General features: G+C 48.4%; 1 protein-coding gene across 5 annotated transcripts in view; it reads left to right on the forward strand.

Annotated features, from left to right (window-relative positions):
• Positions 1-26,390, forward strand: part of ZMYM3 (zinc finger MYM-type containing 3) — a 1,331,158-nt gene that overhangs the window by 1,073,460 nt on the left and 231,308 nt on the right. For all 5 annotated transcript variants that reach the window (XM_069612373.1, XM_069612372.1, XM_069612371.1 and 2 more), the window contains one exon: positions 10,448-10,562. In XM_069612373.1, the coding sequence (XP_069468474.1) occupies positions 10,448-10,562 (115 nt within the window). The remainder of the gene's footprint in view (positions 1-10,447; positions 10,563-26,390) is intronic.

Genomic DNA, 26,390 nt, shown 5'->3' on the forward strand with positions numbered 1-26,390 from the left:
CAGAGGGTCTTCCCTTTTGCCCTTGGTTAGCTGAAGAGAACACAATTTCATAGCCGTCCATACTTTTTGTCATCAGCCATGTCTCTTGGAGACATAGGATATCGTAGTCTCCAAGATTCAAGTCGGAGGTCCCTGTGAGATGGCCAAAGCCGCGGGTGTTCCAGGATCCCATCACTATCTGGTCATTTTGGCTCTGATGGTTCCTGTTAGGGCTGCGTGTCTGGGTGAGACTGGCCAGATCCTGATTTAGTGGCAAATTCTCAGATTTCTTTTGGACTGCTTGTCACCAAGTCACTTATCTTACTAGGTGTTACACTTCAGACTTCCCCGTCATCATCCTTGCAGAATTCATCTTCGTTGCAGGCTCCTCTATGGTCCAGGTACAAGCTACCATGGCGTCTGTACAAACGTCGACGTACTCCAGGTCACCTGACACGCCTTGTCCGTGGAAGACGTACAGCAAGCCACGCCCCTCTTACGACGACTATAAAACCACCATCTTCCAAGGGGCTCGTTGCTGCTAATTAACGTTATCAGCTACACGCAGTTTCATCCGTTTCTTCTTCGTGTACCCCTACACGATTCCTTATCTGAACTCCTGGTTTTGACCTTCTGCCTGAAATTGGATTGCTTCGTCTCTTCCCTTGTTCTTGTTGTGATTGTCTGGTTCTTGGACTCGGAACGCTTCTGGATACGGCTCTCTTCAGTGTCTGGCGGTTCTTTCCTGGTTGCCGCTCTGCACATCAATTTTGGCTGTTTTTTCATCCGGATCATCTCAACAACTACTCAACCATAATAGGGTACATATCTATTGTCTTCCATGGACATTGTTTTCTGTTGGATTGCACATATGAACGCTTTCCTGATCTGCACCAACTCGACCCTCGTGCGTCCCTCGTGCCGTCCGGGGTTACTTACCTATACTAACTTCCCTGTTTGTTATTTTCTCCTGTCGTTGTCTCCAGAATTCTGAACTCCTTATCCTGGACTCCTCCTACTCCAATATTCTTTACTCAGGTCAGTTGTTATCAATACTATAGCTAAAGTGGGAAACTATACTGATTTAGATTTATTCCACTCATTCGTGTTATTCTTTGTAGATTATCCCGGGGAAACGCAATTCCACTCCAATATTCATATAGGTAGTTGTTCAATCATTTACTGTTCTAATCACTTGTTTATAACATCAACACTGTCTAATATCTTGGTATTCTTTTGCAGCATTGGTATTGGCGGTGTGTGTTCTCCCCGCTCTTTTATTCAATTGACATCTCTGTCTGTTCTACTGAAACAGCAGAGAGGTACATTGTGGAAAAGAGCCCCTCTTTGAGGAAGCCTGAGTCTTGTACTCAGGGGAGCTGGGATGGAAGGCTGAATTCGGAATTCTATATTACCAACATCTCCAAGGTCGTGTTCACCGCATCTTTGACCTATTCGGAGTGGTGAGTAACACTAGGTATGGCTGGATTGGGTCTTCTAATATCACTTTCTTTTGGCGTCCTGCTTGAATAAGGGCCTTTCGGGTGTCTCTTATGTTCGTTGTGGAAGCGCTCACCTTCCTCTATTTGCATAACGACTGTATCGGTCTTCCACCTGGTCTTCACAGTCCCTTCTTGTCCGCCTCTCTATTTCTTTTACGTAGTTTGTTTCCCTTTTTACGTAGGCCCCAGGGCTCACTACCCCCGTGTACTCTTTCCTTGAGACTTTTGGGGTGTCCTTTTTTGGGCCTAGTGTTGAAAGTTGGCAGAGTGGTGTCCAGGTCTGTGATTAATCTCAAGGAATATCCTTTTTTGAGACTGGTGTTGAAAGTTGCCGACGTGGTTCCCTAGTCTGAACGATCTCTAGGGTCTAGCTCGCGATCTTGCGATGTAACTGCAGATCTATTAAGCTGAATCCTAATTTTAAGAAATTCGACTGGGGGATCTTTTATGTGCAGATATTAACATGCTTTTCTTCCTTCATGCATAGGTTCCACAATGATTAGATCTTCAGATGGAAGGCCACTTAGGGTTGGAATTTGAGCGCATAGTTTCATTACTGTCTGTCCATTCAAGGTCAAATTTGTCGGTTTTGTCAATGTTTCTCATTAATTTGAATGCTCTTGAGGCTTGCGATTTGATCTCGATATCTTTTTTTTTTTCTTGGTTAGATCTTAATGGAGAATACCTTTTTTTTTTTACTGATTTGGAACTTTGGTTCCAGTGATCATCATATTTTCCTTCTTTCTCTTTCAATAAGGTCCTTGCGTCTGTGGTCCAGATACTCCCCCAAAGCCTTTTTTTATTCCTTTTGGTTTGACCTTGGGTGGGCATCTTCGCGACTCTCTTCTCCTCTCTCGGGGTTTCTTTGGGATTTGGCACTCTGTCTGCTTTTCCCTCTTGTGACGCTCCGGACTCCATTTGTTGCATTAAAGGGGGATGTGGATCTCTGCTGATCCCTTCGCAGATGTGCGCCCCTTCTGTCACTTCTTAATCTTTCTTTTCGGTTCACAAATCTGATCCATTTCTAGAGGAGATGTGGCTTTTCTTTTCATTTGAGTTGATGGGAGGTCCTCGGTCAGAGTCCTCAAATGGGTATTGACTTAGGTCCATAGAGTCGACCGAGGCGATTTCGTCCTCCAAATCGAGTTTTTTCATTTCCGTTAAATTAGATATTTGGACAGGGTTTTTTGCCTCCCGCCTTTCTAATTTTCCTATTTTAAGTTTGACTACTTTTGTCTCATTTTTTCTGAAGTTTCTACTGCTTTGACCGCCCCTTGCTCCGAAGTCAAATATAGCCGCCTTGTCTGGCTGGTCTTTTATACTGCCATCGAGTTTTTGTGAGAAAATACCATAGGTAGGTCGACTGTCCTTAGTCTGAGGATCATTACAGTTTCGTTCCTGATCAGTGGGTGGCAAGGAGGCAGTCATATGCACCATAGTGGAGTTTTGAACGATAGAGCGGTTTCCTCTATACTAGGCGCTCTTGTTCCTGCCCCGTAGCAATTTGCTTCTGTTGGGAGTTGTTTGTCGTTGCAGTGTCCTCCACCTGGGATAGTACTCTTGAACCAATCATTTTTTGAGATGGGTCCCCCTTCAGATGCGTGCCTGTTCCCAGCACCCACTTCTGTGGAGAAATTATAACAATGGGGGTGTCTGTTTGTGTGGATACCGATGAAGCCCTGCCTTTTTGGATGCTGGCCTTGAGAGACCTCCGTTTGAGATGCCGTATTCACCGCCTTCAAGGGTGTCGTGGGTTTGAGCTTTTCACCCAGGTTAGCCAGCATATACCCCTCCGAGTATTAATTTGGAGTTCCATACTGCTATTGGGGATGTTTGATCTTTCAAGGTATCACCTAGTGTTTCGTAGAGTTTGCAGAATGGGTTCAAGGCAATTATTATGGTAGACATAATTGACATTAGGTCGATCTTCTTTGATGGTGTGTCTCTTTGTGGTAGTGATGAAATTTAACTGTGTCCTCTTCCGATCAGTGTTGAAGGTGTTCTGGGTAGTAAGAGACTCGGGTCACCACTTTGTCACTTTTCCCTACCTCTTTTTCTTTCATCCTGCTTAGATTTTGCTATTGGCCCTGGAGTCCTTAAGTCTATATTTTCCAGCCTAAGGGCGTTCTCCTTTTCCCCCGGTAATTCCCTTAATGGGTCATTTGGTCCTTGCGGGGGAGGTAGTCCTATCTTCTGCTCCTCGCCCACGTTGTGGTTTCTTTTATTTCCATTTTCTTCGTATTGTTTAAACACCCCTCTCTTTGCTCATGTCCGCCGCTCATGTCCGCCCTCCAACTGTATTTGGGTGATTGGCGCGTCCATCTTCGTGGTCCGGCGAGCTTCCGGGGAGTCCTCCCATTAGGAAGGGATTTTTGTGGTTTCCCATAGTACCAACTCTGTATACAGGAGTCGACATCTGCGGTCTTATGGGTAGTGGCTATCTCTTTATCTGAAATCCGCTTTTCCCCGCTCCTTGGGGTTTTGATTTAGTTTGTCGACTTTTCACTATTTTTTGGTGTTAAATGGTGTTTGGATGTTTCAAGGGTTTCTGTTGCAGCAATTAATTCTGCATCCGTGAGAACATTTTCATTCTCCGCTCCCGGTGCCCCTGTATGATTTCATTTTTGAAAGAAGAGTTTAAGTGAGGTTGTTAATAATGGTTTCTGTTCAGAAGTGAAGGACGTAGGTTTGGCCTTCTATGATTTGATCTGCATCACTTTTGGTCCCTCCATCTGTGTTGTCGTTTGCTTCCCCTTTCTTTCTTGTGCATTATTGGCATCACAAGCTTTTGATGAACATTTCGATGTGGATTTCTTTTTTTGAGGTGAACGTTTCATTTTTCTGAAATGCCCCAGGTTTGCTTGCTGGCGGCACAACCTTCTCTTGCTGACTTTTCTTAGGGCTGTGGGCCTGTGATGGCAGGTTCTCTGCCTCATTTATGTCCATTGTCGTGTCTGTTGTCACAGACCCCTCGGTGCCCCTTTTCTGAGGGCAGCTCGCTTTGGGGAGTAGGGCTCCCACCTTCTCCAGGGGGCTGCTCTCAAGGGAAACCCACTGATTTTTCTCAGCCAATATGGGGGGGTTTCACCTCCCTCCCTCCCAAGATGGATCACCACGTCCACTACCAGTTTGCAAACCGACATATTCAATGATCGAGTTCCCCCGCACCGCAGGGAGTGGTGGGGAGATGGTAATGAGGGCACCCCGGTGGCGGCTGCTCCTTGCTGAGTACCCCACCTGCAGCCCTGTAGCATAAGGGGAACTCCGGGGGTCTCAGCCCCATTCCTCCCCTCGCTTCCTCTTTCCTGCAGGGTTTCAGATTCATTGTTTTCAAACGTCCTGGAAACACCGCCTGTCTCTTCTCCCCCCTGTCCCCTCCCATACACTATATTGATGACTTAATTGTTGTGGGTTGTAATTTTTGGGGGGGGGGCAATCCCGTAGAGGGTGTACTTCCAGGTACAGTGAGCGTTTCGGGTTCATAGCGCTGGAGGGAGCACATTAACAACGTTATCTGCAGAAGGGGGGACACAGATCAACATTGGTGCTCCCCCACCGCCTCCAACCCCCTCTTTCTCCCGCCCATAACCTCCATGGGGCTCTTACCCGTGTCCTCGGGCGGGCAAGTACTTTCTGCTGTAGCGTCAGGCAGGGTGCTGAGTGGCGAGTTAATCTTCCCTTGCTCGGCCGCGTCCACCGGCCTCCGTGATCCGAGGTTGACCTCTTCTCAAAGTTCTGGAGTCATTCTCCATAGCGGTGCCTCGACCTGGAAGCCTCGGGACTGCCTCAGACGGCAATTGGCCCGCAATTCGGTCCGTTGCGCGGGAAGGTCAGTCTTAGAGTGCTGAAAGTGGGTCCTCCCACAATCCTACAACAGTGAAGGCAGACTCGGGGTTTCCTGCCTCAGACTGAAATTTCCCCGCAATTCGCTCCCACTCTGACTTTTGCTACTAAGGAACCTACCTATTCTGAAACCGTCTGTTGGTCACTAGATCCTATTGGCCCCCTTGCCCCCTTCTGCCAATGAGAACACTCATGCTCCAAGAATAAGGGAAAGACTTTTAAGGGATTGGCCTTTTGCCTAGAAAAGAAAAGCGTTTAAAAGTTACTTACTTGAAAAAGATTTGGTTGGTAACTTTATCTCTTAAGAGTGAACAGTTACAAAGGTTCTTAACTTGGATGTGTGATGCACTATTCTTAAAAGCATGGTTAACAACTTTCTTCCCTTAGAAACAGTTTTGCCTTTTTAATGGAGAGTAGATGTGAAGGTATATTAATCACCTGTGATTAGGTTGTCCCTCTTCCCACAAGTAATGTATTGGTTTCACCAGATGATGCCTGTTTGAATAATTGTAATGAGTGTCCCCCAACTGGGTCTTGCTTCTCCTGACTTGCTACTAGGTTGTCCATAATAAGTCTGCATTAGGTTGTTGCCTACCTAGAATAACTTTTAGTCATTCAGTAAAGTGTAACATTGGTGTTTGCTTTCCCTGTGCTGTTGTAAACAGACTCGGAGTGTCTTTGGTTCTAACTGTCCCTCATAAGTCATACACATGGTACTTGTATAGCTGGGAAAGTTCTAAACTGGATTGCATTGTGAGGTTAAAGTACATGGGTGAGGCGATGCCCATGCGTATATTATTTAGGGGGGTCGGGGGGCACTTTAACTTAAGCCTAGATTGTGTACATGGTCGGACTAGGTCCACTCACCGTGACTTGACAAATGAAGGTTGCACTGTTTTGAATATACTATCGCATTTAGATTTGAAATGAAATTCTATTTTATTTATGTTACTCATACACAAGTGTTTCAGAGTGCGACCAGGCAAAAAGGGAGGGGGAAACAAGGGAGAAACAACAAAGAAAACAGCAATCTTACTAGGCCCAGTGACATTTAGGAAAGAGCAAGTGCATGGAAGGGGGAGGGGAAAAGTGGAGAGGAGAGAAAAAACAGAATGAATATTAAATAAAGAAATAAGGATGATACACCATGGTAATGCAGCCCGCAATTGGCAGGTGAAAGTTAGTCAGATAGGGTATATCTGATAAGTGCAGAAGAAAAGTGGGAGGGGGGACTGTATGGGTTGAGATACAGAACCATAGTGCAGAGGGTGGCTTGGAGGCCATGCAGGAGGGTGACTGGGTGAGCAGGCACCTGGGCCCGAATGACAGAGGGTGGCCAGGTGTACGATGCCAAGATAAGAAACCGATCAACAGAGGGGCAAAGGCAGAGGCAAAGAGGAAGGTCTTGAGGAAAACCATCTCCGGTTCCAGAAGCATCTCCAGTTTCAAGGTGGCCGGGAAGCTGTTCCAAAGGGAGGCACCAGCAGAAGACCGAGATCTACCCCCAGCTTGTTTCTTAGCAGAACGACTAACCCTGAGGTAGTTGGAAGTAGAGGAGCAAAGGGCTTGAGCGGGGGCGGTATTTACGGAGGGATAGTTGAAGATATTTTTACCCAGGCCCCAGAAAGCCTTGTGGACAATGCAGAGGGTTTCAAATGTAATCCTTGCATCCACTGGGAGCCAATGAAGGGATTTCAGGGCTGGAGAGATACGATACCAGGGCTTGAGGCCAAGGACAAGTCTTGCAGTCCTGTTCTGGATTAGTTGTAAAGGGCGGAGAGTGGAGGCAGGTAGATTTAGAAAGAGCCTGTTGCAGTAATCCAGTCTGGAGAGAACCAGAGCTTTGGAGACGGTGAGCTTTTGAGGGAAGGAGAGGAAAGCCATAGTACCTCTAAGAAGGTGCAATAAAAAGTTTGACTTTTTGGAGACGTCAGAGATGTGTGCAGAGAAGGCAAGTGTAGAGTCAGATAACCCTGGGGTTCTTAGCCGCACAGGTGGGGGGGTAGGAGGAGGGCCAAGGTAGGCCGGCCAGAGAGTGAGAGGAAAGGATGGAGATGGTGTACCAATAAGGAGGATCTGTCTTGTTGGCATTTAGACATGGCTCATTGGCGGCACACCAGTTTTAAATGGCGATTAGACAATCAGAGATAAGGGAAGGAGAGGAGTAGGCTGAAGGACGCCTGAAAATGAGTTTGGTGTCAGCAAATCACTGAAAAGTTGAGCAGAAAATGGAGATGCAGTAGGCGGGAGTTGCCGGGTTATTGGTTGAAAAGCCAGAGCGAGAGGTTAGACCCCTGGGGGAAACCACATGTAGAGAGGAAGATAGAAGATGGGAAGGACCCAAGTTGTTCCTGGGAGGGTCGTTCAGAGAGAAAAGAGTTCCGCCAGGCCAAAGCCTGATCAGTGATACCCAGGTTGTCACAGACGATTGAGCAGGGTGGTATGGTTGACTGTCGAAAGCGGAGGAGAGATCAAGTAGGAATGCGACAGAGGAAATGTTAGAATCGAGGTTGGAGAGCAGGTCTTCATTTCCGTGCTTCTGGTAGCTCTGAAGCCAGATTGGTGATCATGGATGGACGCGAGAGGAGGGATGGAGGCTGCAGCAGGGTTGGCAAGCTCCTTGCAGATTTTGAAGAGTTTGCCCGAATTGTTAGATGCCGCAGAGATGCGGGCTTGTATGTGGACTTTCTTCTTAGTGGGGACAGCGAGTCAGTATTGCCTTTGGAGCAGACGGCAGGCCAGTTTGTCAGAGGATGAGCAAGAAGTTCTCCATTTCCTCTCCGCTGCTATACACTTCCGTTTAAGTGTAGCTAGCTCTTGGAGTCATACCAAGAATGCCACTTAGCTTTTCACTACAAATGAATTCTCCTGACTGGGTCAAGAGTATCGAGAGTACGATACATAGAGGAGTAGAGTACAGAAGAGAGATGAGGAGGCAATGACCACTCCAGGAGAGAGGAGTGGTAAGGGGAGGCCAGGTGAGATCAAGACAGTGTGTGCCCAGCAGAGTGAGTCAGGCCGGAGCGAAGGATAGAGAGGGAGAGTGAGTCACAGAGTTAGCGAAAGAGTGCAGATGAGGGACGGGTAGAATCTAAATGGATGGCAAGGTCACCAAGGAAGAGAAGTTGAGTGGTTGAGGCCAAGAGGGAGGAGGAGGGGTCCGCCCACTCAGAGAAAAGAAGTGATTTGACCAGGGGGCCGGTAGAGAGTAGCAACAGTAAGAGAGTGTCTATAAGAGAGACAGAGAGAGAGACTGCAGACTAGGAATTCACAAGAGTAAGCTTGAGTGGTAATGTGAGAGGCATGAATGCCCTCATCTTCCCTGAGTGGAAGACCACCTCCTCGCCGGTTGGATCTGGGGGGCTGAGAGCATCTTGTACCGTTGGGAAGGAGAGTGTCAAAACTCGTCCCAGAGCTGGCTGTGAACCACGTCTCGGTGAGACCGAGGACATCAAGGTAGACTTCTTCTAGGAGGTCAGATGTCAGAGGAGTGTTTAACAGCCGAGCGAGAATTTGGAGTTGCGAGATGAAGGTTGCCAGCCTTAAACCTTCCGGGGACGGGTTCAGATCAGAGGTACGCCCTGCAGAGGTGTGGAAGGCGCTTGAGATGCAACAGAGGAGGAAGTGGCGGAGGGCAAGGTAGCCAAGGGTGAAGAGTGGGGGGACAGCTGGAATTGAGAGGAAGTTGATGAGGCGAGGGAACTTTTAGGGAGAATTCTCAGAAATGGGCTAATTCCCTCCACCTTAGAGGCCCCCAGCAACTTTACTGGATTTTGAGGACTTGGTTTTTTTAACCTGGAGAGTGTGACCCTTTTTTCCTCACTCATGTATTTTAATTTGATTTTGAACACTGTTTCTTTTGGTTGTGGAGTTTGACAAACTCCATAGGCATCATCTTTTACATTGCATCACACAGCACCTTCAGTGCAGTGGCACAGGGAAGTCTTTCAGATTCCCCAAAGGTCGTTATACCTTCTCTTGGATACACTGTTTCCAAGAGCAGTAAAGAGAAATGGACTTTACTTACCATTGTACCTTTCTAGACCCAGCACGCCCTATCTTACAATTGTGCTGGAGGGGTTACCTAGTATCCCCTTTGCCTAGTTTCTCATGTAACATGTATTGTGTTACCCTTTTCGCACTGAATGGCTGGTGGCAATGGTTTCGTTTGAACTACCATGGTGTGCCTTTACCACGGGTTGCGTTCACAGCTACAGTAAAGCACACACGGGAGCCATGTTTGTCAAAATGGCCCCCGGTCTTCTTTTTCCGCCATTTCTTTGTGGAAAGGTCCTTCTTGAGATTTGCTCTGCGCGCCAAACCAGGTTTGGTCTTTTTGTTCATTTCGCCTTTGGCGGGGTTCACTAGTGAAACTCGCCTCTGGCTCCAGAGTGTATGGGTAGGCAGGAAGAATTATCTGGGCCTACCTGTATTTAAATAAATCCTTTATTTTCACATACGTAGTGTTTCAGTGTTTCTTAGCACCATTTGTATTACACGTTCATGTGTACTGATTCTGCAGCCCTCCCGCCCAAGACCAGCCTGGCTGCTCTGTCTATGCTACCATGAGCTCAGGTGGTACAGCCTTCTGCTGAGGGTGGATTCTTGTTCTGCCTCAGTTGAATGTTTTTAATGAAGTTGGGTAGAACGCTTTGAGTGACCTGGTATCTCGAGTGTTTTTATGCTTTTTCCTACAGAATGGATTCTAAATTGCGTGGATTTGTAGCATTGTTTCTGAAATGCACAATGTCCTCTCCCTGATGAACGTGCTGTGTAAGTAGGCTGTGCTTGGTAATGCCTAACGCCACTGGTGGTGCGTACTTTGGAATATCTGGCTTCATTGGCAGTTAAGGTAATGCCTTGTCCAGAATTCTACAGGGAATGAAGGCGATTGAGTCATAACTGATGGATAGTGGGGAACATTAATTGTTCATTTTGAGATGCATGTTCTGCCTGTAATTTCTGAAGGGCCAGGATTCTTGCTCCGCCTCCTGGCTTCTCTCTACAATTGTGCTCTGTAAACAGAATGTTGCGGCTCAAAGCAATACTTCAGCTTTATAATGGAAGTACAAAATAAGTGATATTTAAACTCAACTTACTGCATTTGCTGTTTTTTGTTTCAGTATCTCCTGGACAGCAATCGAATGGTTAACATCTTCACCGACCAGTTTTACCTTTCCTTCGTTCAGGAGCTCAACAAGTTATTGGCCACGTGGCATGCCACAGCACCTTCCCAAAGTAAGGAAATCACTTGAATGTTCACTTGTGGTTCACCACAGGGTTGCAAGGTGTGCCAAGCTCGATGTGCTGAGTTGTGGTGTGGATTGTGTGACTGGAAGAAATTATTGCATTCTGCAGACCTGTGGTGACTGGGCTACTGCATGTTAGGAAGGAAGTCAACCTCTTGCCAAAGTTAAATTGTACATGCCGCCTAGGTAACCCCCAGAGGATTAAATCCACAAGCGCAATAGCACGGTTTCCTGCTCTGTAGAGTATGTTCAGTATTTGATTATTGCTTTTGACCACCCCACTGCATGGGGCGAACATAGATTCCGTGGCAGTGCTCGTCAACCTCATCAATCTTGGCAGAATGAAGCATCCATCAGAAAATTGGAATGGATTGTACCAAAATATTTTACTGTGGCCAATTTCAAAGTTTGTTATTTTGTGGGCAAAAGGTAGTTCGACAGACCTTTCTAAATGTACGGGGAGGCAGGGAGACCATTTGCATAAAGTGCAATGATTAGTTGTGTGGTCTGGAAGGGAAATGTACACTTTTTCTAATATCTTGTATACACAAATTCATCAGTCAGCATCTTTGGTTAATTGTTTTGGAAGTTTGAAACTGAGCAGCATATTTGCCCTTTGACATCCACACGCCATAGACAAAGGGCCAGATTAGGAAATCCACATTTGCCTACAATTACCTTGGGAAGCTTTTAGTGGCAGCAGTATTTTTTCTTAAAATAGGCCTTGTTACAACTCGAGGCTTACAAGAGGCCTGATGGTGTATTTTCTTAAAGAGCAAAGCATAGTGGCCATCTACTGGCATCAGACATTCTTATGAGTGCCAGTTTTTAGTTTGATATTTTACTTGCAGAGGGCAAAGCAAGCAACCAGGTTGCTCTGAAAGTGAACTGCATCTAATAATGCAAGCTCAAATGCCTGCCGCTGCTGCCTCCATTTTTCCTTTCCATTTTACAGACATGAAAAAAGAAAACCCCTTTCCTCACCTGCTCACTTCTTGAGGGATGGACTGAAAACCTGGCAGAAAATCTCAGGTTCTTAGCTAGCATAGCTGTTAGGACTGATTTTCTATACTCTGGCCTGATGGACAGATTTATAGAAGGCCAATCTAGTTTAGTGACAGGGAGAACTCTGGGAGCTGGAACCAGACCAAGTTCAAGGTAGCTAGGCGAGTGGTGAAGGCTATGTCTCAGGAAGGAGAGCATGGTAGGGGGTCCTCGGTGAGTCCAGGCAGTGAAAAGTCAAGGACCACAATTAGACTAACAGTTTTAAAAATATGAATTTATGGCCATATGCACTATGGAAAATGCTACTAGCATGTAACATTACCCAATACTAGATAAAAGATACATATATATACACAATCACTGGAGTAGTGCAAAATACATTTTAAAAAACCTGCAAAGGAAAATAAGTATTATGCAACACTACAGGGCCTCGGGGATGCAACTCTAACTTTATAAGTCCATCACTAAAATGTATGGGGCCTTGTGCCCAAAAGTTCCACACAGTTTTCTGAGATGGGAAAGTGTTAGTGGAGAGCTTCTGTGGTCCAGTGAAGAATTCCAAAGGGCAGAGGACAAGTTATCCTAGTTAATAAGTGTCCCCACTTTTGGAATGCTTGCCAGAGCAAGCAATGGCAAAGCCAAACAGAAAACATTTCCAAAGTTACCCTACTTTTAAAGGGGTAGAGTGGTTCCGGTAAGTACTGTTACAACACGCTCCTCGTACTCCGATTCCTCTTAGGACTTGCCAGGTCTTCAGAAGAGAGTCTAAGGTCACTTAGCCCGCCTTCAACTACGGTCCTTGATTCCCAGGGAATGCAGGTTCGAGCACTTCTTCGGTCAGCGACAAATGCTGGTTCAAGGTCTTCAGGATAGAGAATGCAGAAGAACTTGATGCAGGGCCCCTCACGGTACTGTATGCAGGAAAGCTGTTTTGGATGACGCCCACGGATGCATGGCGATGCAGGGGTGCACACTTGTCGCTGTCAGACTTTCTCTTATCTCGGGCCCCTCTGTTAGGACAGTTTTTCTGAAGTCCAACTAAGGGCTTACTAAAACCATTCAGCTAAGGCAGTACAAGACTCCACTCTTAGTATAAGGCTGTACCACCTGAGTTCATGGTAGCATAGACTGAGCAGCCAGGCTTATCTTAGGAGGGAGAGAGGGTAGTAGACACAGTACAAGTGAAATTGTAATACAAATGATCCAAAGAAACACTTTGTATTGTAAAAAATAAAGGATTTATTTAAATGCAGGTAAGCCCAGATAAATCTAGGGGCAAGTGAGCACTAAAACATTATATGAAATCACAGTGTAAAAACACAACACTATACTTGAAAGTACACAGACCCAAGTATAGACCTTATTTGAAGTACCTAACCCTAGTTCTAGGGAAGTCAAAACCTTTTCATACACATTCAGTATAGGTCAAGCCTATGCTTGGGGAGTAAAAACCAATGGTTACTTTTCACAATTACATTCAGTAATGCAAGGGCAGTAGACCCTACCAGTTATACACAGACTCTTAGTACAAATCCTTAATCAGTCAACTGGACAATATACTTTTCGTGAATAGTGGGACACTTATTCTAGGTGCAGTAAAAACCTATAACTAGTTTTGTCATAACACACAGTTATACTAGGTGAGTAAAACCTAAGGATGTAATATACAATTACAGGTGCTTTTGAAATCAGGGAACCCATGATTGCGGTAAGCAGTCACTCTTGTAACTTATTTTGGATGGCACACAGCTAACACAAGTTAAGTAAAACCCACATACTTTTTTAACGTCACAATGAAGGGGAAAGTAAAACCCAATGTCACACTTTACTGAATGACTCAGTTATTCTAGGTAGGTAACAACCTAATACAGACTTAAGGACAGGCAAGCAGCCAGTCAGGGGAAGCCAGACCCAGTTGGGCGACACTCAAACAATTATCTTCAAAGGACTAATCTGGTGATACCAACACTATACTTTTGGGAAGAGGCACAACCTAATCACAGGAGAGTAAAATATCTTCTGATGCTTGTTAATCTGCTTAGAATCACATGCTGTGCATATGGACCGACATCCGGTGGTAACCGCGGAGTATTGGATCTTGTCTTTCGGGGACCTCGGCATAGGCGTGTCTGTAACACTATCCCTATCATGACGTGTAGTGTACCCAAAATCCCTCACGCGCTGAGGTCCCTCAGATTGTTTTTTCCTACCCAGATAACTGGTTGCCCTATAGCAGAGCTCTTACATAAGACATAAGTAATTTCGACGCCAAAAACAACTTCGACAAAGACTATGGGGGACTTGTCTACGACAGTGGATTTCGGCACCTACGATCTGGCAGCTGAAGCATCCACGTGGCCGGGCCTTCTGGCCTTTACAGTAGGGAGAGTGGCGTCGGGGTGGCCATATATCCGATATGTCTTTCCTCTTTTCCCCCTATTTGCTATGGAAAGGAATCCTTTTAGGTTCTCCCCTAAGTGTAGGGTCAGATGTCTGTGGAAGGATGAACACAGGACGTGCAACTACTGTCTCCCTTTAGATCACGACGAGAAGCGGTGTGCGGCTTATAAACTCCTTAGGCCTAAGAGTCTTAAGGCGCGCTGTGTAAAGCAGTGGGCCACGTACGGTATGTCACGGGTGGAACCCCCTTCCTCCACTGCCACAACCGCGGAAAGTGACGGAGGCACCTCCGATGACCAAACATTCCTTGCGGATATAATAGATCTCGAGGCGGACACTTCTAGGTCTGCCACGCCCGTCCCCGACTCTTTAAGGCCTGACTCTGGTCTTGCTTCAGGGACAACACCTGGCGACAGGGGCGTACAATCGCATTTCACTAAGCACACAACCCCTACACCTATTTCGACGGGTACGTCAAAAAAGGTAAAAGTGCCAGCAGGGCCGGCAAACGTTTCGGCGGATTCCTTGGATCGTACAGATCCAAAGCCTTCCCCGCATCCGCAGCAGCGTCTTGCGACTGGGCAGTCCAGAACAAACAAGGGCGCTACCCCTAAATCAGGTTTACACGTCAAAGCGCGGAAATCCGACGGTTCCGAAAGCCGCGGTAGGCCCAGAAATCACAACTAGGTCTAAAGGCGAAAAACCAACCGTTAGGCCCTCTAACGCCGCAGAAGGCAATAAGTCTACCGATAGCCCTTCGAACCCACTAACTCATGCCGATTCGGCGGTAATCGAACCCAGCATCGCAAGAATTACTTGGGCGGTTGGGCTTCTTTCTTTTCTGCGAAAAACATGGGGCAGGCCGCGGACAAATATTTGGATACGCCATGGTGCCCCGATTCTTGCCATACCTATGAGGACAGTCAAGAGCCTCTTTCCAACACCCTGAGACATTTTCGGTGCCGAAGGGCGGAAGACGACGCTTTTCCACCCGTTGGCCCTTCTGAGTCCTCTAAATGGACGAGGGAGAAATTTGAAGGATGTATGGACCGTCTTCAAAGAATTCTGTTTTTCTGAACATAATTCCCTGAAAAGATCTTGTGGAGAGCCTAATCTTCAATCTGATTCACATTTCCAAGAAGACCAGCTTTCTGTCCCCGTCCATCATGAAGACATCGTCCAGATTGATACTTATAGGGACATTTACAGTGAAGATGAAGAACCTTCCTTCTTACAGAATTACGATGAGGACCAGGCGGATGCCACAGACAATTGGGAAGAAACCCAGCAAGTGGGGACGTACCCATGGACGCTTCCTCGTCAAGATCAGGACACTGATGTATTGTGCCTGGATTCCCCTCTGTCCACCCTGGCTCGCCAGGCCTCGCCTGTAGACGACCAAATGGCCTTCAATACCATGTTAAAGAAGGCAGCTGAACATTTTCAAATCCCTACTCAAGAAGCAGCGCCTGAGCAAGACTTTGTAGAAGATATTCTTAAGGAGAAACCTCCCACTAGCCAGGCTATTCCCCTCCTTAATTCTATTAAGAGAATATTGGCTCCCTCCCTGGTGTCACCAGCTCAAACCCGGGCAGTGAACCCAAGAGTTGAAAAGTTATTTCGACCAGCTCCTTCAATACATTAAAAGGGCACGCCACCCCTGATTCCCTGGTAGCGACTACCACCCGGAAACGGGCAGGAGTGCCCCTTGCTACGGGGGAGGCGCCTCCAGACAGAGAATCCAAGAGACTATATGCCATAGGTAAACGGGTTACCTCGACTGCCGCATATACCACGCGCATAGCAAATAACACTACGCTACTGGCGAGTTATGCTGACGCTTAATGGAACCTACTACAAGAAGGTCTCCAAGAGGTCCCAGAGCCCGTCGGGTCCAGGCTCCTCACTATTGTGGCCGAAGGCAGGTGTCACAACCCCTGCCCTAGGCCTGGATTGCCAGGCCAGGTGGGCTACTTCTAATACCCCCCATCAGGCCCTCAAAGGTCTTGACATTTGCCCACAGACTCTCTTGGAGTCAATCCTGGCGCCTTTGTCGCCGGGCTCATGTGCTTAAGCAGTAATCTGGGCCCATAAGGGCATTGCGCAACAACATGGATGCTTCCCCATGGCTCAGTTCCTGAACTAGCATTTTGGGTGTGGCAGGCCCAGAGATACCTGGGATGCCTGCAGGGTATATAAGCCACGCCCGGACTCCAGTACATGCTTCGCGTTACTTTGCAATCCAGCAACGTGACGCTCATCGTGTTCAGCTGCATCTGCGAACCTCGGAAGAACAGCATCTGAAAAACAAAAGGACATCGTGAAAAGCAGCAGCTTACCTGTGATTCCACCGCAAGCTGCCCTCCACTCCTGCAACCATCATCCAAGGTAAACCGAGCCGCCCGGATCGTCGAATGTGCAAAAGGGAGAGAAAAGGACATTAGCCATTTTGCAATTGTGCCGGGAGCTTACCTCAAGAGTCGCCCATCGACTAGCATTGCCTTGGGACTTCTTGCTCCAGGTGAGCACCGCAACCTATGAACGAAAGACAACAGGTTGGCAAAGGCAAGGCATCATAGTGCTGCGCATAGTGCCTCCTTACCGCTTCAAGGCGCTCTCAAGACACCATCACCTGTCGGCGAGTCCCAATTCAGCCAACGTTCCAGAGCAAACTTCCGCGCATCTAAGGAGAGAGAAAGACATTTTTTAAATCCAAGAAAGGCATACAGTATAACAGTATTAAGACCTACCTGAAAGACTCTAAAGGGCTTGCATCAGTGAAGTAACTAGATCGCACTCGCCCACAAAGGACTACGCGCCCCTGCCAAGACGTAGAGCACGCCAAAACCTATAATAAGGCAGAACTTCTCCGCTGATTATACCTGGGAGCGGCTGAGAAGGGCACCAGAGTCCCCACAGCTGGGTGGCGTCCCCGTGGATACCAGGTGAGCGTAACACCAGGCAGGTGAACCAGAATTTAATAAAGAACACTCTGGACACGGCTGAAACCGCAGGCGGGTCTCTAGCCCAAGGAACCTTACTCAAAAGACACACTTAGCTGCGTACCCCAGGGTTTAAGCCTGAAACACAGGCCTTGCTCATCAATAAATCAATTGAAGAAGCTAACCTCTTCGGAAAGGTGGTCGATGAGGCCCTGGAAACCGCCAAAAAAGAGCATGAGACTCTTCAGTCTCTGCAACAAATCACTCAAACATGCTTTTTCAGATCTCTCAATATGTAGCCAGTTGAGAGGTGACGATGCGCAAAGCCGTGCGTTTGCTAGGAATGATGGCATTGTGCATATACTTCATTCCCCACGCGTGGCTGCGCATGATGTCCCATGCAAGAGTGGCTCAACAGCCAGTGGTGTCAGGCCAGCGGACAATGGGAAGATATGGTAGGTGTCTTGCCAGCCCTCATTCTCTCTCTGCAGTTGTGGTCAAGAGAAAACCTCTTGAAGGGGAATACCTTCGCCCCCCCATGCAGTGGAAGCCACTCTCACAACCCATCTCTCACAGGGTGGGGAGCTCACCTGCTTCAGCAGACAGCACATGGAGTGTGGTCCCCTCAAGTAGCGTCCAACCATATAAATTTACTGGAGCTATTAGCGGTGTTCAAGGCATTAAAGGCCTTTCAGATGCAACTACAAGGGAAGACCGTGCTGATTCTAACAGACATCACTACAGTTAATAAAATGTTACAAATTATAAAAAATGAATTGCAACTACATTATTAGGTAAAATTTTAATAGAAATGGTAAATCTCCCTGACCTGGGTCAACCCCAGAACTTTTTTGCTTTCATACCTCTGAGTGGGAACCTTTTCCCGCACTCGTAGAATCTTTTACTCTTTTAATGGGTGTGATTTGTTTTAATTTTGTAAAAACATTTTTTTACTCTCCATAGTGTCTTTTTAAAGTTATCCTCTTTAACAATGTTTTGTCAATAAGTGCCTGTACTCTTTCCTCCATACTGCATGGGCGTCCTTCGCAAGGGAAGGGAGACGGAACCTTTCACCAGAAAAAACCTTCCCCTTTAAATTTAGATGCGAACAGGACGCGGCCCTAGGAGCATGTGCTTCCCTGACTCTGCCCACCGGCGCCACTCCCCAGTCCCCTTTTCTGCATTAACGTGCCGTTTTCCCCAACGCTCCTGGGTTTGGCTTTGTCTATGTAATACCACACGCTCTTCCCCGGATACTTTTCTTCTTTTATCAATCAGGTACTCTGTCCTCGGGCGCCACGCTCCTACCCGGCACATGTTGACTTCAGCAGGTGTCCAGCCTGTGAAGGGTTCTTCCCTACATCCGATCCACGCGCTCTTTGCCTCCGCTGCCTTGGCCCCGACCACGGCTGGCAAAGTTGTACCGCGTGTGACGCACTCAGACCGCATGCTCTGAATTACAGACTAGCTAGGTGGAGGGAGCTCTTTGAGAAGTAGCTTCCAGAGGACTTGAAGGACTTCGTCAGACACAAGTAATGGCCCAAGGGAGGGCCTCTTTATTTTCCTCGCGCTCCCCGCAAGGGCGACTCCTTCCCAAGGAAAGGGCCTAGCGGGGAGGAATCTCTCAGGTTCTCACACCAGCACTGATACCGAGGCTAGGTCAGCTACCGTCGGGCTGGGGGGGGTCTGTAGATCCTTCTGGGGACAGTGCTGAGGGACTGCAAGGTCCTTGTAGCGGCAACATGTTCGAGGGAGTGCCTGCACGCAGCACTGCTTTCGACACTGCCAAGGGCGACATGCCTACCAGGCCTCGGTCTGAGGTGCTGGGTAGATCTCATGCTCCACCGCTAAGAATCCTGGAGGAGTCCGGGCCCAGGGAGCCAAGCACCACGACTTCGGCACATGGCACGCAGCTCGACAAGATGGCCGCCGTGCCAGAGAAGAAGATGGCTGCGCGTCCGATACAGCCCCAAAGAATGGAGCTGGTGCGAGAATGAGTTGCAAGGTGGGGCTGGTGTCAACCAGGTGCGTGGCCTACGGCTTATCCATCAGCATCGCAGGGCAGGTTTACCCCGCAACCAACTAGACAGAGTACGCACTGGCCCCAGCAGCCGCCCGCTACCCCGTCAACATCAACTGCCACCCCACCGGCCTGCAAGGTCAGGTTCTTTGAAAGTTCCAGACTCTCATGAGATCTCCTCAGATGGGGGGGCCATCCTTAGGGATGTGATAATGGACATGCTTCCTCCGGCCCATGCGCCTATAGCCATTCCTCGTATGGCTCCAGCGCTGCAGTCTCCGGTGCAGCCCATGCCGGCTCCTTACATTCCGGCTCCCCTTCCTCCCATAGTTCAGGCGGTTCCGTATCCTCCTCCGCTGCAGCCTCCAGCTCCAGTCTCCACACTTCAGCCCTCGGCACTCCCATCACTTCTCCACGCGCTCTAGACCAGCTGGACGCCCTGGTAGATACAAGAAAGAAGACCCTGACACAGCATCATCAGCCAAGGCCTTCCACAAACCACTCGCAGGTCTGGCAGAGTACTTAGGACGTCATCAACCTGAAATTGAACAACCGGAGACGGGGGTACTTGCCGAGGTCCTCACTCTACGCCCTGAGGCTAGAACGGGGATCCTGATGCAGAAGGATGTCGCCTTGGCCTAAAAGGGGTGACTCAAACCCCACTCGGCCCAGCCTGTCAATCGGCGCCTGAATGGCAAGTATAGGCAAATGCAGGGGTAATCCACTCTTGCTGTCGGCCCAACCTCGACTACATTCTTCAGTGATTGCTGCTGCGTCACTCTACTCAGCCTGTCGTCCTTGGCCGCCGCCTCCTGTTACTTAAAGCTCCGTATGCTGATTGGAGCGTAGGTAAGACGATCTTGCGGAGGGAGGTAGGGTTTAGTAGGTTCGAGTTCAGCCTCCAGGAGTCCAGCTCCCCTTAATTCTGTGATTCAGGCTTCCTCCAAAGAGGGGCTCTTTTCTACGATGTACCTCTCTGCCGTTTGGGTAAAAACCAGCAGAGATGTCTATCGCCTAAAAGAGCGGGGAAAACACGCACCGCCAATAACCAATGCTGCATTGAAAATACAGTATGATTCGAAGCAATAAGGCAATATGGAATTAAACCAGACAATCCGATAATTCTTTAAGTACCTAGACAATGGTTGAGGTGGTGTTGGTAATTAAGGGACCTACAAGAAAACCCAAGACTAGGAGTATGCACAAGTGGTAAATATAACTTCACTATGAATGGTACAACACCCAACAGACCTGCTAAGTGGAATTCCTAAGGATAAATGGACTACCAGTTGAAAGGAGTACAACGGCAGATACAAAACAAATGGGAAGGTTAGTAAAGGAAGTGTATACCCGGGCGGCACGAGGGTCGCACTGGTGACGGGTTGGTGCATACACTGGAAAGCGTCACTTCTTTGCACTCGGTTAGGGTAGAGCAGGCAGTTAATGTAATGAGATTGTTCCAGGAATCCACACGTGTAAGAGAAGGACTGATGCAAATTCAGGTAATGAACAACAAAGTAGAATTGGGACGACCTTACCCTTGTCTTCAACACACAATACTGCCACGGGTTGAGTGAAGGAGAGAGAAGCAATCTGTGGCCCGTTGTGACATCCGCTAAGAATTGCCGAACGCAGACATGCAAAACCACAAGCCAAGTTGGCGGGGCACTCTGTAAGGTGCAGCGTGGCAATCCGCGTTGGAAGGGTAACTCAAATTGCGTAGGGAGGCAAGATGGATTAACCAAACCAGACTGGGAGAAGGCACGATAGAAATCCAAGGACAGTCCGAAGTCAGCAACCAGGGTTTACAGATCAGGCTGGAGGAAATGGCAGTGACAGTTCAAGAAGGGAAAAGGTGGGTCGAAGTGCCAGGAAGTCAAGTGTTCAGGAGGAAAAGGAAATGAGCACCAGAGCCGGATGGAACTGAAGGAACGTAATGCCACAATTGGCAGCAACAAGCCGGTGAGTTGCTTCGGCTTTTATGGTGCATGGCCTCTTTACACGTTCTCTGCGCACGGGACGTCTCAGCTGACGCGGCGTCCTCTGCTGCAGGGCCAGGCGCCATGGCAACCGATACCTAAGCCACAACGAAGTTCTGGAACGCGCTTTCCCCCGTATATAACTACCAGAAAAGGGAGGCACTGCAGGTCTGGGCTGATAGGTAACACCACCTCTGCGCTGCTAAACAAGGAGGAGATCTTGGAGGCGTACGGGAAGAAGCTTTATTCCAGTGCTTTGCTGCATCTTCGCCAATTCAACGCGGATGCCATGCTGACGGTCTTTAACCAGAGGCTTTTGTGGGAAATGGCCGACTTCCTTCAGGAACTTCTGGTGCAGAGCCAGTCACGTTTCAAGGCGGGACTGGCAGAAGCTAAAATGGTGGCGCAAGACTTCATGGAGTCCACCGTGGCCCTCATTGACACCTCTGGACGGGCCATATGCATCGCCACGGAGATGGCTACCTGGCTTCGGGCTACTAAATTCAACCCAGACATCAGGAATGCATATTGGACCTTCCATTCGAGGGTGGTGGCCTCTTTCATTCCACTACCGATGAGGAGCTAGATGAAAAGAAAAACAGTTTGCAAACTGCAAAGTCTTTATCCTTACGAAGGCCATGCCCAAGGCGTACACCCAATCACATCAACGCTCCGACAAGGGGCGGGCTTTTGGGGGGTTCAGCGGCTTCCAAGAACGGAGGCCCAGGCAGCCTAACCGTTCTCCGAGTCCACACCAGCGTAAAAAACAAAAGGGGGGTGGGGAGGCAAGGGCTTTTTTCCACAGCAGCCTCAGAGGGAAAGAAGGCATGACTCATCGCTTCGGGTCCATATATCTCTGGTAGGGGCAAGCTTGCCCTTCACGCACATTTTTGGCGTCAAATGTTCTCAGACCCCTGGGTCCTCTCTGTAGTATCCACAGGGTACTGCTTACCGATCCCTCCCTCTCCTCCCCTCCACTCCCACAGATTGGGACAGCTACTCTGTTGGCCGAAATTCGGTCGCTCATCGAGAGGCAGGCAGTGGAAGAAGTCCAGCGAGGATTGGGCTTCTACTCCAGGATTTTCATCATTCAAAAGAAGAACCAAACTGGCCTGAGAGTTGTTGGACCTCTCCACCCTCAACCTCTCCCTTCCTCTTCAAAAATTAAAGATGGTTTACGCCAGCACTCATTGCAGAGACATTGTGCAGCGGAGACTGGATGTTCGCCCTGGGTCTGTAGGACGCTTATCTGCACGTCCCGATTTGACAGCTCCTTCCTGCGATTCAGGATCATGGGCTGCCATTGCCAATACCAGGTGCTTCCCTTCGGCCTCAATTCAGCCCCAAGGGTATTTTCCGGGCTCTTGAATGTAGTGCCAACCCTCCTCAAGGCCCATGGCCACCACGTCTACCTGTACCTGGACTGGCTCGTCGGTGCAAGATCTCCGGAGGTTGTTCATCACACTTCCTCCGCCCGTATGATCACACTCCATGAGCTGGTTTTTTCGATCAACCTCAAGTCTCAACTGCAGCCTATGCAGAGCGTGACCTTTCTGGCCCTCATATGGGTCACAATCTCAGAGTTGTCCCCTCGGAGGAAAAGATCACGGTCATCAAGAGGGCCACTTCTCACTTCCTCACCCGAGAAGTGACCTCGATCTGGTGGTACCAACATTTATTAAGTATCAGGGCAAGTACCTACTGGCCGTACCCCGCACGAGACACGAGATGAGATTCCAGCTGCATTTCGCAGTCTCATGGAATCGGGAGCGGGGGCTCCCAAGCAGAGCTTGTCAGCATTCCTCCTTCTCTCCACCCAGTCCTCATATTGTAGTGTAGGGACTGCGAACGGGCAAGCCCTTCCGGCAGACGGCTCCACAGATCACCCTCACCACGGATTCCTCCCTAGAGGGCCACTCTGGACAACCATTATCCATGGAGCCTGGTTCCTGCAGGAGTCTCGTATCAACTGGCTGGAGCTGATGGCCATCTGGCTAGCTCGGAAAACTTTCCTTCTGCTCATTGTGGGCAAGGTCATCCAGACCAACAACTCCACCAGCATGTACTACGTCAACAAGCAGACGGTACGAGGTCCCGTCCACTGTGCAGCCTAGCGATCAGCATGTGGGAATGTGCCCTGGAGAACATCTACCTGACGGCAATCCACCTCCCAGGCGAGTCCAACCTGGAGGCGGACAGGCTCAGCAGACGGAGCGGACAATTACGAGTGGCAACTGAACGATCAGGTGCTGCTGGAGATCTTCAGCAGATGGGGGCATCCTCGGGTGGATTGCTTTGCCTTCTGGGACAGCAAGAAGTGCCAGCAGTTTGCACCCTGGGTGACGCATTCCAGATACAGTGGAACGGCCTGACAGCGTATGCCTTCCATCCCACTCCCCTGCTCCACAGGGTGATCTGCAAGATAAAGGAATCTGATCACCTCAGCATCATTCTGATAGCTCCGTGGTGGCCGGCGAGACTGATTCTCAGAGCTTCTCAGCTGCTAGGACAGGCCTCCCATTCACATGCCGATGAGCACTGCTCATCTTGCGCAGCGGGGGGGCAGGGTCATCCACCCTGCCCCCCAGAAATTCGCCCTTGCAGCATGGTACCGGAGCAGGTCACGCTGAAACACCTGGGCCTATTATAGGCTAATCTAGAAATCATTCAGAGCGCTAAGAGCAAGGCTACTAGGAGCTTTCAGAAATTCGGAGGAGGCGGTCTTCTCTTCCAACCCGGTGGTCAAGCAACATTTGGCAGGCCTCACCAGGCTCTTCCCGCCCATCAAAAAACCACACCCTGTGTGGGTCCTCAATGTAGTGTTGGGCACCTTGGTGCACAAACAGTTCGAGCCAATGGCGTCTGCAGACATCAGGCTGGTCACCATTAAAACCGTCCGCAAGATCCAGGCACTGGTGGCTTCAGAGCCCTATACTATGATATGATACGGCATGTTAGGGAGACTTCTGAAAAATGTGCTAATTCCCTTCACCTTAGCAACTTTGCTGGATTTTGAGGACTTGATTTATTTTTCCTGGAGTGTGAGCCTTTTTTTCCACTCTTATGTATTTTGATGTCTGTTTTTCACTAGTGTTTTTTGATCATGAAGTTTTAAGATAACTCCATAGGCATCTTTTCATGTCTGTTACACAGCACCCTTAGTGCAGCGACACAGTGATGTCTTTTTAGACTTCCCAAAGCTTTAAACACCTTCTCTGGTATAAACTACGGTTTCCCAGAGAATGTAAGGTTAACTTGACTTTACTTGTCTGTTTAAATTCCTAGACCCAGCACACACTATCTTCCTATAGAGTGCTGGAGGGGTTACCTAGTAGCCCCTGTGTCTAGAAACTCGAGTAGCAGTCAAATGCTACCCTTTTCTATCGAAATGGCTTGTGGCAGTGGTTTTAGAACAAACTAACATGATTTTTCCCAACCGCGAACACTGATAGCTAAAAATTGCTGGAGCCATGTTTTTCAAGTTGGCACCTTAAGCCCCTTTGTTCAAACCGGTCCAGGTCTTCTTTTTTCGCCATTTCTTTTTGGAAAGGTCCTTCTAGTGTTTGTTTCTGCTCACCAAACCAGGTTTGGTCCCTTTGTTTCCATGCCTTTGGCTGGCTTCAGGACTGAAGACCGCCTCTGGCGTCTGAGTGTCTGGGGTGGGCAGGAAGTGAGGGAGGTGCCCGAAACTACCTGTGCTTAGTCTCCTAGGAGACCCAAATGCACTCTGCTGTGATTGGCTGGCTGGCTGACTGTCTGGCAAGGACAGCCACTTTGCTGGGTGAGTGGCAGCTAGGCTGGAATAAATGGGATAAAACTGTTTAAAAGGCGAGTCTCCTGGACTGGAAAGCAGAGTCGACCATTGGAACGAAAGAACCAAAGACGAGCTGGAAGAGGACGGCTGCTGCAACTTCTGGACCGTTGGTTTGCCCGGTGAAGCCCTGCTGCAGGTCCGAATTGCCAAGTTCATCTCGACAGAGAAGCCCCTTCAAGGACGGCTTCTTCCTTTTGAGTTGGTGGGACCAATCAACTCGTAAGCCATCTGGATACCATTCTCGTAGCTAGTTAGGATTAACCAGGGAGAAGGACACCAGCTTGTGTGCTTGAACAGCTACTCGAACTGAAGTGACTCCATTTTGTCAGCGGTTTCCAACGATCCTGTGCAGTGCAGGAGTCCCCCGATGTCCTCCCTCTTGTCCCCACGGCTGAGGCTCAGGAACAGTGAGATCTGCAGGAACTGCCATGAACCAACGTCTTCAGCTGCATCTTTTGCTTCATACTAAAGTACTGAGCCAACCCGATTGAGAGAAGGCTTCTCTCACGGTGAAAGTTTGTGCAACTTTCCCAACTTGCAGGCCTAATCAGCTTGTGGCCCAGCATGAGTCTTTTTCGTACAAATTACTTCTGAGAACTTTGGCAAATACTTTACTGTTTACTTCCAGAACTGCTCTTTCCTATCCAAGACACTAGTCTATTGACTTTGGCCTATGCCTATTGAATCGAATCCTCTAGTGAACTAAAACTATTTGCACTGCCTAAGAAAGTATTTGTGATCTATTCTGCTAACTTGTGCCTTTTTACTCCCATTGAAAGTAACAAATGCCATTTTGCTCCTATTTCACAGGAGCCTAATTTGTTCAGAAATTTAATGGTTTGGTATTGAAGTGTATATGTATAATAAGTTGTCTCCTTCTAGTGAATGTTTTCTAAATGATTGTGATAAATCTATAAGTGTTTTACCAAGGAACCTTGAGTATAAGTGTCTACTTGAACCACTGTGATTGTAAGACCTCTGTGTAACATCCTTTTACTGCTCATATTCCCTCTTGAGATCAGCCTGGCTGCTCCGTTCGCTACCACAAACTGTGTAGTGCAGACTTATACCAAAGGTTGGTTTTGCTTACACCTGTAGTCCTAATTGTATGTGGTGGTCCCAGAGGGCACTGCATGCAATTCTGCCTAACAGTCTTACCTATGTTTTTTGCCGACCCTAAAGACGGGGCTCAGAAGGTCTTGCACTGTATGTTTCTCAGATGTGCTCTGGCATGGATTGACATGCTCATGACTATTCCCTGTCGTCAGGCTGGGAATGCTCAGTAAAGAAAAAAATATTTTTTTCTTTTCTAAACTAGCTTTCTCCTAAACCCCAATCACTTGTCTCTGTGTCATACTGCCCCCAGCCAATGACTGTCCTCTACCTAAGCCCTCCTCTGGCAACCTTCTTCAGATGTTTCACGCACGTTGAAGTGTTGGGGGCCCTCGTGATATAGCTCCCGGGCTTTTACTGCGTTTTGCGCTTTTTTTCTAAGAGTTTTGCTCTATTTTTAGGTCAATTGAGCCTCAAGTTCCTTCGACCTACCTTCTGATTAACGGGGACCCGTTTTTGGGATTTTTCAGCACCCCCTCCAGGCGGATTTCGTCACGTTTAGTTCTTGGAGGATTCCAGGAGCTTCTTCAAGGCCTACGTCGCG

The sequence above is a fragment of the Ambystoma mexicanum genome, chromosome 5p (assembly GCF_040938575.1).
Source record: "Ambystoma mexicanum isolate Mex_15411 chromosome 5p, UKY_AmexF1_1, whole genome shotgun sequence".
NCBI lineage: Eukaryota > Metazoa > Chordata > Amphibia > Caudata > Ambystomatidae > Ambystoma > Ambystoma mexicanum.